General features: G+C 36.3%; 1 protein-coding gene across 3 annotated transcripts in view; it reads right to left on the bottom strand.

Moving 5' to 3' along the window:
* Window positions 1–17,476, bottom strand: part of KHDRBS3 (KH RNA binding domain containing, signal transduction associated 3) — a 91,924-nt gene that overhangs the window by 12,122 nt on the left and 62,326 nt on the right. For all 3 annotated transcript variants that reach the window (XM_042035915.1, XM_042035916.1, XM_042035917.1), the window contains one exon: window positions 10,451–10,533. In XM_042035915.1, coding sequence (XP_041891849.1) covers window positions 10,451–10,533 — 83 coding nt within the window. The remainder of the gene's footprint in view (window positions 1–10,450; window positions 10,534–17,476) is intronic.

The raw sequence follows: 17,476 nt of genomic DNA, 5'->3' as shown, positions 1-17,476 counted from the left end.
TCTCATAACTCTGTAATTGTCTTGAACATTGAGTAGCTGCTCTCAATGCTTCTGTAAATCACTAGAATGCCCTATTCTGGAACCCAGCTTACAGCAGGGCAGCAGAAATCCAGGATATCAAGAGGAGACCCACATCTTTGCTTGTATCTTGTAGATAAATTTTTAGTTAATACCCAGTTCTGCTGCTACTTAGTAAAGATTTCTTTAGTACATATTATTATCCCTGCAGCTCAGTTTATGTCTGTAAAACAGATAATGATCTCAGAAAACAATTTAGACCCCTATGTGAAAGTTTTATAAAATACAGAAAAATGATGCAATCTTCCTTGAATTATAGTCTATCGTACTCTCAAATGGAACCTACAAACAGCAGATCTGTTACTGGTCAGATCTGTTATCTGTTACCTAAAAGGTGACCGGAGTGCCCTCTCAAGGATCCCCTTAGCTATCACTATTTAGGAATTACTTTTTATGGCAGAAATGGTGAGACATTTCAGTTCTGAATAGTGAAATATCCTCAGAGGTATCTGCATTCTGGTGCTACCTACCAGGCACGGAACGATCTAGGTATTTCTCGCAGAACTGTACAGTTGCCTAAAACAGTTTTACCATCTGAAATGTACAGTTACTGCTGTCTCAATTAGTCTTTCCCCCCAGGCCCACTACATTCTCATGTCCCACCTCTCAAAAAGGAAAGGAAAATGGCAATTAAAAGAGGTGACTGGAGCACATGGTTCAAACAAGGCTTCTCGGGAACCGCAGCAGCAGCAGGAGCTACAGCTTTACCTTGAAACTATGCTGTATGAATACAGCAACAATACATCCCCGAACATGAGAAATGTTAACCATATTAATGTCAAAAATTTGCTGCATCAAATAAAGCACCAGCAGAAAAACTAAAAGCTAAGGTTGCATAAATTCAGCATTTTGGCTGGTGAATTAGAACCAAGCCCCAGCCACCCCACACCACATCTGTCTGGTTTGCAAGGCAGGGTGTGAACTGCTACCAGAGGAAGCTAAACTTGAACCCTTTAACTATGTGTTAACACACACTATACCTGGTGTGTACCAATCATATTCCAGCTGCTAAATGGAGAAAAAAGACATGAAACAACATTAACATCAGAAAAAGATGTGTTTTCTTCCCTTTCTCTCCAAACAGACAAGATTACCCTGGACAGTGGAAGCAGCAGAGAACAGTGAAGATCTGAGGGATATCAGTCAAAAAATCCTTAGACTATTCATTGCGATACTGGAAAGATCTGGGTATTATTCCAGCGAATTCTTGGTTATCCCCCAAGTCTTGCATATGTTGTTGTCAGAGATCCAAAATGATGTCACTTGTCACAGAGTGGAGTACAAGACAACACTGCCTCGAAAACACCGTCCCCAAAAACTGCACAGGCAGTTTGTCACCATTCCATCATCACAAATATTGCTCCACAAGATAACACACCATACCTTCTTATCTTTTTAATTTACTGAAGGAACAGTACAACTTTCAACACCTTTCTAAAAATGTGAGGCGTTACTCACCCGTTGAAATTGAAGAACATTTGAGAAAAAAGGTATCAGTCCATCCTGGCTTTATGTACTTCAAAAATAATGAGTGTGCCATCAAGGCATACATTTAGTAAAAGAAAGATTAATTGTTTTCAGGGCTGCATAATCATAAGCTTTACCATGTTCAAGATCTTTCCAGTACTTCCCTAATGTCCTTTGCACCAGCAGGATCCAAACCTTGCCCCTCCAAGTAGAGTAAGGCAGGACTCTTCCTCCTAAGGACAATTCAACCCATTTAAGTGCAAAGACTCATTTCCTGGCCTCATCTGAGCTCCACTACTTCTATCCATGTATGTGTTTCAGGTGGTTCACATACAGCACTCACGATACAATTACACTAAGATAAATGTGGTTGCAATGGTTACTAATACAATATTTTTCACCATCTATACCTGGACTATATCAGAATTGTGCTTAAAAGCACAATTTACAGCCCTCAATATTTCTACTGAAATAAAATACAAGGAGAAACAATAAAGCCGTTATAAAGTTTTCCTGCAACCATCTCCCATTTTTAAGTTGCCCAATTAAGTATTTCCTTACCAACAGAAAGAAGGAACATTTTTCTTCCCTTGGAAGCAAACTGAATACAACAGGGTAGTCAAAGAGAAAATTGCAACTTTCAATTACTGCTAGTAAGCAGACAAAGTGTGTTGACTATCTACCAGCAAAACAGTGTCAAATCTTCATCTACAAAAACATGTTCTGTGACAAAAATATGCTCTGAGCTGATGCAGCCTGATTTCTCTTTCAACTAATAGGCACTGGCTTCCAAGTGTGAGTTACCAGTTCCTTCTTTACCTCACACCAGGGAAAAAAAGTCTTCCCTATATGTATCTCTCTCTCTCTATATATATGTCATTCTCTGTCTACTGCAAATGTAAATTTAAGATGTCCTTCCTCTAGTCTAGAGGGACTATGTAGTCTTTCTTCCTTGTATCTGTTAATCAAACTGGTGGAAAGTTAATTATAATGTGAGACATCTGAGAAGTCCTTTCTAAATGAATAACTTTAATTTGTAAGATTGATTATCCATGTTCTGTCTCCAAAGCCGGTATATCCAGCACCATTTCTACAGCATCCTGCTGATGCCTGACAACTGGAAACTCTCCACTCCTCTTTGTTATCTCCATCCTCCAAGCTTAAAACACCTTATTTAAAATAAAAAAAACCACCCTGTAATTCATGTGAAGCCTTCATATAACTAAGATTTTTTTAACTATGATTAATTCCACAAGTTACTACTAACTACAAAACAGCACTTAATATTTAAAAAATATTCCCTGTTAATTAATTTTTTCCCTATTTTGGACTTGGAAGATCCATTTTGACCTTCCCTTTCCTCATGTTTTCACTTGTGTAATCAGTTAAAGGAAAAAAAATCAAAATCCTATCAAATACTAATACTCTTTAGTTGCATTGTGGAATTCAACCACCCAGTTTAAGGTGCTGTAAAATCACCTAAGTAAAATTAAACCAATCATGCAAAATTGATATAATTTTATGAAATAATGACTTTTTTCTTGATTCCTCAATACTTTTAATTTGATGTTACTACTTTCTGTACTACTATAACACCTGCATATTAGTTTCCTGTAGCAGCTTTCTAAATTTATTTTCAAATGCATTTTTACTTGTTTCCTAAATATGGAGGCACAGTCACAGTTAAATTTAATAGAAAAATCATGAAGAGAACCAAATGAATTTTACTGAGTAAATTAATTAGTACAGATGAAGAGTAAACCTAACGTTTATTAAACAGTGAAGCCATCTACCAATATCACCATGAGGACTCAAAAAAATCTTTTCCAGTTTGAGTGCACCATGAGATATGCTTGTTTTTTCCAGCCCTACAGTTGAATGATCTTAGTCTTATTCCTTTTTACTGTCATTTCAGACCAGATTTCTGTAAATCAATTAAAAAAAATTAAAATACACCAGATCACAATTAAAACTATCTATGCTACTGAGGCACTTCTGAATAGTTTACCTTGTCACATCTCAACATGTAATAAAAAAACATCTATCTAAACCTGAAAAATTAGATCTGAAAAACTGCAGTAAATAATGTCTTTCAATAATATAAGTGCAAAAATTAAGCAAGAAAACACATGGCAGGATTTTCAGTTAAAAGCTACATTAGCTTATTTATGCTAATGCCTTAAGGCTTTATTTTGCAGAATTATAACCTCCAGTACACTCTGGTACATACCAGGCGTTCATAAGCAACAGCAACACAAGATGCCAACCCTTTGCACAATCCCCAGAAATCAAACTGCTGTGGATTGATTTGATTTATAAGCCAAAGCATGAAATACAAACAGCTACAAGCATTAAAATGGAGAGAATTACATCTTGGAAAACTACAGTAACAGACACTCGTTTGCATATAATGCATATTTATACATCCTGGAAATGCATGATTGCTGACAAACTCAACAATGTAAATTTAAAACACTGAGCATCACAAACAAACTGCTAGCAATTAACTTTCAAATACCAATAGCAACATCTCCATAAGCCAATTTCAAATCCATATGCTCAGTTCTTCATGAAAATCCTCCTATTAAACAGGAATGTCATCATCTTTTGTGACTACTAAGCACAGTTCCAAAAAACACCTGAAAATTTGAGTTCCTAGTGGAAAATGAGGAGGGTATTTCTGAGAGCTACATACTAGGAATCAGCTTCTCTTGTAACTGAAGTGCTTCTGGAATAACATAAAAAGCAGTATTTAGAGATTTGAAGGATTTTACCAAACCAATTTAGTTGTATTCTTCAGGCATCAGTTTAACAATGACCACTGCCGGACTTTAAGGTGTTTTTTTCAGTCCTTTTCAACCAAACAACTAGTTTCTCCGTTCTTAGGTAACTACCACAAGCTACCAACACAAAATTCCTCAAACCTTTCACCCCACAGGGTCTTTGTGCATAGTATTCCCTATTACAAAGAAATTTTCTGTCTTGACTCAGTCACTTTTGAAATCAATGGTAAAGAATGTAATGGATGATAAAGGAGGCTCAGGGGGAACCTTATCATTCCCTACAATGACCTGAAAGGAGGATGTGGAAAGGTCTCCCATGTGAGGAAATACTAGATATTGGGAAAAATTTCTTCACTGAAAGGGTGGTCAGGCACTGGAACACACTGCCCAAGAAACGCCATCCTGAAAGGCTTAAAAAATGTGTGGATGTGGCAACTGGGGACATGGTTTGGTGGTGAACATGGTAGAGTTGGGTTAACAACTGGATTTGATCTTGGAGGTCTTTTCCAACCTTAACAATTACATGATTCATAACATCATGTTTTTAATGTGCCTAGGACTGACCATAGAGGCAGTTATGTTTTTATGCATTTAAGCAAATGATCTAAGTTTCAGCATGTAATTCTTACTTCCCAACACATAAACAACAACCAAAGAATGATTTAGTGGCACTGAATAAATGTAGGTGTACTAAAGAGAATATGCCAATTCCCTCAGCTCAGATTAGGTTAACTGGGTGGCTCCAAGGCTCACAGGGAACTTGCAGGGATTTGATTTTATCACATTATGGTATGATTTGAAGTGATAGTAATTACTGTTAGATATGCACAAAGAGCAATTGAGAAATGCTATTTAAGCCAATGGCAAAATGATTGTTGCCAAGAGAAATCTATAGCATTGTTAGGTAAAAGTGGAAACCAGAAAACAATGCAGAAAACTGTAAACAAAGCCAGCAATTTCTCCGAGTCCTAATTTTTCCACTTTTATGCATGGGTTTAGATTAAATTCTGCAACAGAGTGAAGGTGAGATCACCTCGACTGAAGATCTAAAATACTTATAAAATTATAAATTATAATTAAACATAAAATGACATTACTACATAAATGACTCATTCTTGTCCCTCAACAGACACTGGCATACAGCTAAACAAAGTGCTCCTCACATAGTTTAGGCTGCTGATCTCTGTTGTAGGCTAAAAAATAAAGCTAGACAAAAGCTTTTCTTTTTCCCCTAGGAAAAGTATCCCATTTTAAATGCTACCTGACAAGCCTAAAGAAATTCTTTGAAACTTCTGAGTGCCTGAAGCACACAGATGGGGTTTTTCCACTTTTTCTTTTTTTTGCACTACAGTAACTGTGTTAGCCATTCTCTCTCGACAGTAAACTTAAAAGCACACAGTAAACCCTCTAACGCTACTGGGAAGGTAACAAACCCAGCCCCCTTTCTCAGCAACCTTGCCACATAATCTGGACTTCAGCACCAAACCTTGTTCCCTGGCATGTTAACTCTCTGCAGCATCTGTCACTGCTATGAATGGTTGATCATAAGTACCTCTGTAGTCATCTCAATGCCATTAAGCAGATGGCAGTGCTAAATCCAAATGATGTAGTACATCTCCCTGGTGGACTTTGTTTCCATACACCACCATTATTCCATAATTCCTCAGTGATAAATCTTATGTATTCTAGAGAACATTAAACAGTGAGTTGACAGTGACAATTGATTTATTAGCATCCCTTTCCCTTTGCCATATTATTGTCCTCGCAAGCACTTGTGCAGATCATGTATGGAGTCACTAAGGGACCAAAAGCACTTTGGCTCAATTTGAAATCTCTTTCAGAGATTTAAAATAACTAGATTTTTTCATGCTGAAAATGTTTAAACTACAATTTTAAATGAAGATTCAACTAAATCCTCATGATTCCTCCACAACACTATTAGGTGAATTTTCATAATAAAATTGGTCTAGCATTAACACGAGGCCATCAAAGCACCCACTGCTTTCTGCAATAAATCCAAGGAAATAAATACAATTCTAGACAGGCTGGGGAAGCCCTTTTAGAGTGAGCTAAGTTGTGTAAGGATTCATACATGCTGGTGACAAGTCTCCATGTCTCTGACATAGGCAATCAGCACCAGAAGTCATGAGTTTGGCTTTCCAAATTACAATTAACATTTACCATAAGATCCTGAAAAGGTTTTTGGCACACCACTGCACATGTGACATGAGTAAATTTCTAATATATAGAAAAAATTGATAAATTTCTAATATACAGAAAAAAATTCTATGAAGGAATTCCTGACTGCATAACATGCCCTTGACTGCATATCATACAACCCTAAAGCCTGATTGCATATTGGGCATGTAGTGATAGGAAAAGAGGTTATGGCTTTAAACTAAAAGAGGAGAGATTTAGATTAGATATTATAAAGAAATTCTTTACTGGGAAGGTGGTGGGGCACTGGCACAAGCTGCCCAGAAAATTTGTGAATGCTCCATCTCTGGAAGTGTTCAAGGCCAGGTTGGATGGGGCTTGAAGCAACTTGGTCTGGTGGAAGGTGTCCCAGCCCATGGCAGGAAGCTTGGAACAGAATGATTTTTGGGGTCCATTCCAACCCAAACCATTCTATGATTCTATGAAATACTTGCTATCCTCTGATTTTCAGAAATTGCAAACTATTTTTTATTAATTTTAGATTGTTTTGGTTTTTTATAACAAGACTAAGCAGTCCAGTTGATTAAACATTCCAGTTTATACTGATAAAAATATCATCTAACAATCCCTCTGCAAAAACTATATATATAATTTAATCTTCTAAAAATCAATTAAGGATCTAGCAAAGCACAGTACAGCTTCAAGGGATATTTTAAGTCGTTTTGACCATAAAAAATAATTCTGTTAAAGGACATCCTGAAGCATTATTTGGGGCTTTGTTGCATGAACAATCAAGAGTGGATAATAAAATGTTCTAAAGGAAAACAACATTTTTTTATAGGATTACAGGGCATTAAGATAGATGAAACTATCAGAAAACTCTCATGTTTCTCTCTCTGTTAGTGCTGTGGCAGGTTTTAACTCAAACTTCAGATTGCCAGGCACAAGGAAGGATACAGTCTCACACAATGTCAAATAAAATACCATTAAACTTCTAACCACTCACAATTTGCTATCAGCAAGCAGTTAGTATATAGAAAGGAATAATTTATCTGTGGAACAAACGAAGTCTCAACTACCTTAATGCAAACAGAAATACACAGTGTCCTATTCTTCATATCTAAACATGTCATCCATCCTAACCCCTCTCAGATTTTGCCATTTCTGGGAAATACACTTGAAATATCCGAATTAAAAGAGCAATAAAGGAGAGTCACACTGTGTAGTGCTGAAGGTTGAATCTGGAGAATGCACTCCTGTGCACCTATACCAGAAGATCTGCTGTCATGCAACCTCTTACAGATCTCCAAAATTCCTAAAGATTTTTAAAACTCTACTGAAAGTTTCCATCTTTAACAAAGGAATCACTAAATAAGCAAAATGTTTAAAACAAAAATGAGCATTTTCACTATTTCCACCGTATCACACAATGTACACTTGTGAGCATTAAGCCCTGTTCTTGCACTCAAACTTAGCCATATACTAAAAACTACTGCAAGTAATTTAGTGAGAGAACTCAGTTGCAGTTAACTAGGTATTTCTCAAATTTCCTCTTATTACACAGTATCATTAATATCACAATATTTCTAGAGAAATCAGTATCAGAAGACTTACTAGAAATGCTATTATTTCAAGATTACTATTTTCATCTTAGAAAAGGAAAGAGTACTTCCATATACTGGTCACTAAATGATGAATTTTAAACACATGACTGCTCTCCATGTGCAAATGCAGTTTCTTTCCATGTTTTATGAGGGCAAAAAATATCAAGAATGAAATAAGGCTAAACTATGAAAACAATGCACTTTTCCCTAATTTCCTTCATAGTAACAGCATTGTAATGCACCTAAATATGGTAAGTATCTCATAGTGGTTACACAATGATTTTGCAATATGGGCTACTACTTGATATTCAGATTAAAGACAGGAATGCTGGTCTAGGTAGCTCAGATGGCTGTTTATAGTTATTACTTCTTTCCTGCCAATACTATCCTAAAAATCTTTCTGCCAAGCCAGAAAATATGCCAGAAAATGAGTGTTGATATCCTGTGAGAAACGTGCAAGTGAATAATTTCTTGTTTTGTCTTACCACAGAGCACTTAATAAAATTAGGGGAAAAAAGTCAAGCAATCATTAAAAAGATAACAAATTCATTAAAATCTAACAATATATATATTGTGAGACTACAGGGAAAATAAAAAGTAGAAAGTAGAACAATCATTTTATGAAGTATTTCATTCTAGACAACTAAGCACGTGCACATGTATCTAAGAATATTATACATATTCTTATGTATTAATCCTTTACAGGAGCAATTTCATTCCTTGGGAGATTTGCTTTTTTCCTAATTTTAGTTCAAAGGAAGAAAATCTCAATGAAAACCTTAATGTGGAAAAAAACCCAAATCCAAGTAATGTTTAATTTTGGCTCAGGCAAATGACTTTGTAATGAAGTCTAAACGTTTGTGTGCAATAAACCCATTTACCAACACTACAAGCAGGAAGCCAGAACAAAATTACAAACATAAAAGTTGAGGACTACTTTGGCAATTGTCTTTTGGGAAAAAAAAATCCATTACTAGTAACTGCTCTCAAAATGTAACCCTCTACACAGTCTCATATTTTGAAGATTCTACACTGCTGATTTCTTAAGTCATATTTTTATCAAGCTTAGAGTCTGTAGGAGCCAAGTATCAGACACAAAGGCAATTTCATTATTTTAGTTCTCAACAATAATGACACTTGAGCTTTCCACTATGCTTTTTCACATTGACTAAGTTGTTGAGCACAGAAAAATATTCATTTACACAACAAAACTGAAGTTGGGTGTGACAACACTACAGCAAAGCAGATGCCACGGGTAAACAGCTTGTTCTCAACTTTGCTGTGAACAGTTCTGTATTATTTCAGATAAAGCTGCATTGTAAATCTTACATATTTAGCAGAAGATAGAACAAATCTGCCTCATATATATTCAGTTTAACTCCAATTCCCCACATGAGATTTATTAACAGGAACCTCAGTAACCCTACCTCCAAGGCAGGTCATAACTTTGCCATAAAATTTCAAGACATTGTCAAATACACTCAAACATCTACTACTGAGCAAATTATGAATGCTTGGTCTGAGAGAAAAAGAGTGAAAATAAATTACAACTCAGTGAAAAATGCACAGAAGTTCTCTTTCCAGACAGGCACATTGAAAATACCCAGAAGTGGAGATGATCAGCCAAGCTGCTAAATTTGTAATGGGATTTTTGCCATGAAGTTCAAACTACCACTTAAAGGAAGCAGTTTGTACTTCACAGCATATTTCCCATTATTGGGTCACACTGTGACCCAGTGTTATTCATGGAGTTTCCAAATACTGACTCCTCCAAAGAAAGCAAAATTTAAAAAGAAAGAAAAATATCAAAAGTGCTTAAAAATACTGCTGAAAATGAAGCAAGAGAAGGAAAACAAATGGCAAGAGAATCAAATTTGTCACAAGGAATTCCACAGAGGAGTAAAACAAACGGAAGGGCGTACTTTTCTTACGGTCAAATACAGGTAAAATACTGGAATATAACTTTGTTAACATTGTAAGAAAAATTAATCAGTTGTGTTTCAGACAATTTAGTACCTTTCATAAAGTTGTCTTTTTTCTCCTCTCCCCTCCTTACCCACTCCTCCCTCACACAATGAATCTGAATAAAATTTTCCTGAACTCCCTGAACTCTTGAGAACTTTGATTTAAGGTTTGGCATCACTAAAACTGTTACAAGTTCTCAGTTCTGTTTCTTTTCAGTCACTCAGAAATTTAACTTTTATACTTATGTGATAGTAAAGACAAGTAACATGGGGGTTTTTTCTAAAATCCTCTCATAAACTTTTTGCTGTTTAAGATGAAATTGAAAAACTCTAAGCAGAACTAACTGGCCAACCACAGAATTTTTCAATTGTTGTTACAGCTGATTTGGAGGCTTACCTTTGTGCTTGAGTGCTATAGCTGTTATCATAGGAATCATAGCTTTGTTCATCATAAGCAGCTCCATAGCCATCATCATACTCCTGAAATGATATATAAGATGCAATATTAACTTCAAGCACACCCCAGAAAGAGAGCAGTAACCTAGTTCTATATGTGAGAGAGAACACTCTCCTGAAATGTATGCATAACATATGTACACAATGGAGTGGCAAGATCTTAGTATTAATAGAGACCAATTCTACCTACAAATTTTAGACCATAATTCCTTTAAAGGTACTTTGAGCTATTGGCAATGCACTTCAAAAAGATTTCTTTTTTTAGTTAACATTGGCTTGTGCAGAGAGAGTACAAACATTTCATGTCTCCATGTTCTTGAGTGAGCTACTGATCTTCAGGAAACCTCTAGGAGGCATCTCAGGAACCAAAACATCTGAATAAATATTGTGCAATTGACTTAGGTATCTGACTTATTTCTGAACAATAAATTCAATATTCTGTGTAGAATTTGGATAGGAAAGAACTTTCCTAGAGCTAAGACTAGTAAGAATGACAGTTTTACTCCCCTGAATGTCCTGTGAATACTCTTCAACCTGTGGGAGTTTAACAGTGAACAAGAAACTAGAAGTAAGGACTTCTTACTCCTCTCCACATTATATACATGATTTAAATACACACTGTAACACTCTTCTCAAAACAACACTGTATTTGAATACCAATTTGAACAAACCCCTAACCCCAGCCATACAGAAGTTTAAGATAAAAACAAGTGACAGTGATGTTGTGTTTTCACAGAGAGGGATGAGCTATAGAAATCCGAAGAACTGTCATCAATTTACTGTTTTGTCCAGTAATACACCTATCTGAACTAAACACAGTAAAAGTAGAAATGGCACATCCACTGCATTGATTCCTAGGAAATCCTAATATCTAAATCCTATCTAAATACGTCAAAGACCTCGATGGATATTTAGGAGTATCTTGTCCAGGCTTGTCAGATGAGAAAGACCTAACGACAAGACACTGTGAAGACTGGGGGATCATGTTTAATATAAATACGTATATATGTGTGTGTACAAATAAATAAAAATTGTGTTTTCTGGATAAGTGTGTATCCAACCCTGGCGAGGAAGCACCCGGCTTGCGGCTTTTCCAGTCAGCTTTTGGCCAGTTTTTCCAGTTTCTTGTTCTCCGGAGAGAGGCTGAGAGTTGAACTTTTCCTTCTCTGGAATTTCGGATTTTCTCCCTTTTCTACTGCACTGCTTGATTTCTGTAACATCAAAGCACATCGGGAGGACTTTCCACCGGGCACAGAGGGCCTGGCCCTGGGCCAAGCCCCAGCTCCGAGGAGACCAAAGGGAGGACTCGAACACTTTCCCAGGTTTTTCCTCTACAGCGGAAGATTTTACCATTTAACATTATTTTCCTTTCCCGTGTGTTTGTTAAATACATAGTTTTATCTTCTTCACTGTCCTTCGAGGAAAATTTATTTTTTCCCGAACCTGGTGGGGGGAGGGGTGGTTGTGCCTTCTCTCAGAGGATATATATTTCTAAATTTGGCCAAACCGGAACAAATTTAGTGGTGCTGGCAACCAAAGGATAAAGCCTCATGAAAGAACCAACATTTTTACAAAAAAGAATGTTTAAGGATCTTTCAGCAATGACAAAAGAAAAGCAACAAGCAGCATCAATTAGATAGGGATGACAAATGATGGGTGGATTGTCCAACTCAAGTAGAAAACATCTCCAATGATGGGAATCTGACAGCTTTCTATAGCAGAAGCTAGTGACATCCTCAAAACAACTGATAGGAAACCTAATTTCCTATGAGTTTTTAGCAAGTTTTCCAGTCTTTTGAAATTGCTTCTATGGAAAACAGGCAACCTGTCCATCAATAGAACTTCACCACTGCTAGAACAGTACACGTGATTGTTTCTCAGCAGTGATTAGGAGAAAGGTGTCTCTGCATATTTGCCAGCACAGTTGAGTAAGTTTATCCGTTGGTTTGGAAGAAGAAACCAGGATTCTTTCATCTGTCAGTTGTGTGGAGATCCATGGATAAATAATCACAGTTAAAAGGAAATGCATTTTCTCTTTCAGTAATTCACTGCCCTGAAACTAAAAACTAAACCAGACTCTTAGGATTTTCTTGCCCATCAGGTATGGATTTTTCTTGATAAGCCACAGACTAACCCCCAACCCTACTGCCTCCTGGCAGTTATTTCAAACAGGCATTTTATTACTTATTGATGCAATACACAGACATCTGTTAACAATACGGACCCTGACCAACAGCAGAAGCTGCCTGAGCCAATTTATTTGCTCTGTTCCAGAACATTTACACGACATTTGGTCTCCTCACATAGACTCTCCCAGCTGTGAACCAGCCATCCCTAAGATGTGCTTCCAAACTTCAAACCAGGCACATCCAGCAGTGGCAACAAATGAAAGCAGAGAACTGAAATTAACCTTTTAACATGATGGGAAAGCTTTGCCACTAAGGAATCATTAGAGACCTCTTGAGCAATTAAGTCTTCTCATTCTCATTTATGTTAACTATTTTACTGAAAAAATGGATCATGAAGAAAAGGTGATAAAAGACTACTCTGAAGTTATCGTGTTTCTATGACTTCTTGAAAACAGACGAACGAAGTAAATTTGAAATGAAAAGATCCTTCATAAGATGTCTAACAGAACGGAAGGAAAATTTGTGGGAGATCCATTCTGTATCAGACTGCATTATTTCTTTTACTAGAATTTGTCTTCCAGAGAATTTTTGCCCAGGATTCATTACTGTTCACCACTTTGTGCGTTAGTAAGTTGACAACTCCTGAAATTAAGCCCTGCATTATGATGTTGAAGGTGGCTCCTAGAAGCCTTGTATGGAAAGATACCTGATTTGTGGTTTGTATGTGGGACTCCTATCACTTAGAATTAAAATCATCAACCTGTGCTTTTGAAATTACTATAATCTGCTTAAACAGATCAATTATCTTTTATTGATGTATTTCATAGAATCACAGTATGGTTTGGGTCGGAAGGGACCTTAATGATCATCTTGTTCCATTCCCTGTCATGGACAGGGACACCTTCCATGTGTCCAAACTAGACCAGGCTGCTCCAAGCCCTGTCCAACCTGGCCTTGAACACTTCCAGGGATGGGGCATCCACAACTTCTCTGGGCAGCCTGTGCCAGTGCCTCACCACCCTCACAGTAAAGAAATTTTCCCTAATATTTACAGGTATAAACCTCGAAGTTTACACTAAAAACAAGATAAACATATGCAACATGCTAAAAAAATAGAACGGGTTTGGTCTCAATAGCCTGAAGAGATTCAAATTCCAAAATATGTGTTTGCTCTGCATGACTCCTTTGAAGTAGCAATTAGGCAGGAGCAGCTGAAGTATGTCTCAGAGCTTTGCCTGAACTAGGTCTGACAGTATTTGCTCTTAGTCAGTATTTGAAAACTTTCTCTTTCAGGAGGTTACAAATAAGGTCAACCAAGACAGAAATTTTTACATTTTAAATTAAATCCACGCTACTTGAGTATTTTCTTTCTGAATCAGACCTCTAGTGGCTTCAGCAAATGTTTTCTTTAACTTTATTTAGTATTTAGGTGAAATACCCTTGACCATCTGGCATGTTTCAGCACTATAAAATACCATGTTAACTTAAATGAAAGTAACTATCATTTTTACACATATATAACGAAAATGGACAGGACTGAACTTATATGCACAGAAATCCTGTACTAAAGTACATCTTTGTACTAAATACATTCTACCAAGCCCAAGCATTGCTATACATATTTCTTTATATGCAATAACAAAAGAATTACACCTTCATAAGGATCTTCTCATTACATTTTTCCTGCTGATTTTAGGGCATCTTTCAGGTACTTATAAAAGCATTCACTTTTATATTTAAAGCCATTATTCTTCTTCGCATGGATGACAGGGTCTGCATTCCTTCTACCTACTAAATGTAATACAATGGACTTCCCTCTGTATTCATACTACATATGTCTATAAATAGCTTTTACTAAATGTACTCAGATATCAGAAAGTTTACTGGCAAACCCATAGTTCATCTCCCACAACAAAACTGAAAAACCCACACCAGATCATGTCTTGATTCCATGAACAGAAGCCTTTTCTTTGTTATTCATTATTCTACTTTTCAAGAGTTAAGTTTTCTAGCTTGTCCTAACAGATTAGTCTGATCAAAAGGCAGCAATTGTGATGAACAGTCTGTGCTTACAACAGAAATGCAGGCAAAAAAGAGCTGAAAATGCTGAAGTCCTCCTAAACTACAGGTATTTATCACTCAACATTTGAAGTATCCACCAGGAAGGTACAACTGTCTTGATTTCAGCCTTAAGAATCTTCCCCCAAAGTAACAGAACAGCTGGAGTTACAACACAGATCATCCAAAAAGAATATGAAATTACTCTAAAATCTCAAAGCTTATTAATAAAGTCCTTTATTAAGCCAACTTGTAAGCATTTCTACTTAAAAAAGCTCCTGCCTGCAGTGGTCTCAATGATAGTGCCCACAGGTGATATAAATCCAAAGAGCAGCACTGGTAGCTCTAATTGGTTTGTGTAAAGTACAGACATTTTTCATTAATAGAATCAAAGGCAAAGTGTAAATATGCATCCTTCAAATATATTAAGTTACTATAATGGGTCAAAAAATTATAAAAGCAATCTTTGCCAAAACCTCTGCACTCCCCAAAACATTATAAATCATGCTAAGCCTTGCTCATCAGTGCTTTTTAATTACAACAGTATTCTAAACAAACCCCTCGTAGTGGAGAACAGGAAATGGTGGTTTTAAATTGTAATCTGCTGGCAGTGACAATGACAGACTACTGTTTGGATCCTCTTTAAGGAAAATGAACAACGTTTCAAAGAACAAGACAGAAAAACAGGAAGAAAGAACAGGGTAAAAGTGGCCTTTAACAAAAAGGCCATTTGCAGCACTGGGGGAAAAAAAAATAATGAAATCAATAAGAAATCAATTTTCCAGCTGTTCTCATCTACAGAAATCCATCCAAGGGAAAAAAATAAGGGCCATTACCACTACAGGTAAAAGACTGGTTTTTTTCCTTATCAGTCTCTGAAATTAATACTTACACAACTACTTTATCCCAGAATACTGGAGGAACATATTCCTTTTAGATAAAAACTATCAAATTAAAAAAAAAAGTTTGTGCAGAGATTAACTTGAAGGAGAAAACACAAAACAACATCAATGCAGTGCAATGAACTTTTCTCGGCAAATTAGAACTGTAAAGGGAAGGGAGAAACATTTTGTTACGTGGGAATAACATCCCCCCTTCATTTAATCAACAGGGAATATGGGGCAATCAAAACAAATATGGGTAGCTACAACCATCTAAAGTCTGAGTGCCAACATCAAGGACATTAGCAGCAAGCATGCACAGACTGTAAGCTCTTATTTTGGAGATTTTTATCTGTTTTCATCCAGAAGGAGCCTAATGCATATCCAACCAGAACAAATAAGGTATTCCTGGAATAAGAGATACAGGAGTGGATTGTTTTTCATGCACCTCAAAAAAGCCCTGAGGAGTTGCTAATGAATATAGACAGCAACATTTAAACCAAATTACTATCAGACCAAAACAAGTCTGGTTTTCTATACACAACAGCAGGGAGCAGTGTCAGAATCACGAAGACTCATGCTCATTCAGTAATATCAATCTTTAGATAAGCAGCTTAAACTAAAATACTTTGAAAGAATTTTATAGGAACTTTATACGTGAATTTTGAGATAGGCAAGGGGAAAACCTTTTCAGCCTTTTCTCCAAAACACTCCACTGTTTCCACAGCCAATGTCATCGAATTCCTGGGAAAATGGAAACATTTTGCATTCTCTTTCCATCTCATCCTGAAAACCCCAGAGAAGATAAGAGACTCAAAATTAAACAAAACAATTATTTGAAGGGCTTCAAATTTGAAACCTTTTTTTTACATTTATCTCTTCTTGCTTGTCCTATTTACTATGAAAAAGAACATTGGATTGGGAAGGAAAAACTAAGAAATGTTTTCATGTTATGAACTTGCTTTCCATAATCTTACTCGAATTCCCCCTGATTTAAGAATAGTGTTAGCACTTCTGAAAAGCCAGAACTCAGTAAACAAACTGCTCAAAAAATGGTGTGATACCTAAATGGAAACTACAACATTTTCCACAAAGGGGAAGAGGGACAGCAAGGACAAACGATAATTTCTCTAGTTGTTAGAGACTGAAGCTAATTCAAGCCCTTTTCTAGGAACCCAAACAAAAAGCTTCACATTCAAAACAACTAAGCAAATAAAACCACTGATTTAAAATGCTGCATGTCATTAGAAAGCTATCAATACTCACAAGACCAAAGTAAATTAAAACATGGTGTAAATCCTGCAAAGTGACACTGAAATTATACTTGAACTCCATTCAAGAATTTAAATTCTTTGCAAACTGCATGTCATTTGGACTAGCCCTTACTTTCACTAATATTTTGCCACCTCAACTTCAAGAAGCCTTTATTTGTAAATAAAAAAATTGAATTTTTCTATATGGTATACAGAGTTTTTTCTCCTTTTTTCCTACAGGTCTTACCTTCTTCAACCCCAAACAGCAAGTGAATATTAATGAGAAAACTCTAAAAACAGTTCACCACACCAAATCAGCAGTGTATGAATAGCTCCAAGAAATTGCTTCCACATTAATCCTAACTTTCAGTTTTTCAAAATCTAAATTAATTATGATCTCAATAGGGAGACAAGGAATTCAAGCTCAAGGCCAGAGATTAAAACAGAATTTGCACTGGCTTTCTAAGAAAGTGAACTAAATAACAGGCTATAGGTTTTTCAGTGGAATGGGCTCTCCCCTGTAAATAGTAAGACTTTGCAATCATTCTTTTCGCTAATTGATACCTACATTCATATTTTGTAATAATAACTTGGTTATGAAATTAATTTCTTAGCCATCCAGCCAAATATTATTTGCGAATCCACT

The sequence above is a fragment of the Corvus kubaryi genome, unplaced genomic scaffold (assembly GCF_017639235.1).
Source record: "Corvus kubaryi isolate FWS band 111438036 unplaced genomic scaffold, C.kubaryi_AGA036_p1.0 37385, whole genome shotgun sequence".
Taxonomy (NCBI): Eukaryota; Metazoa; Chordata; class Aves; order Passeriformes; family Corvidae; genus Corvus; species Corvus kubaryi.
Note: the sequence above shows the minus strand (reverse complement) of the source record. Positions and strands in the feature narration are given on the sequence as shown.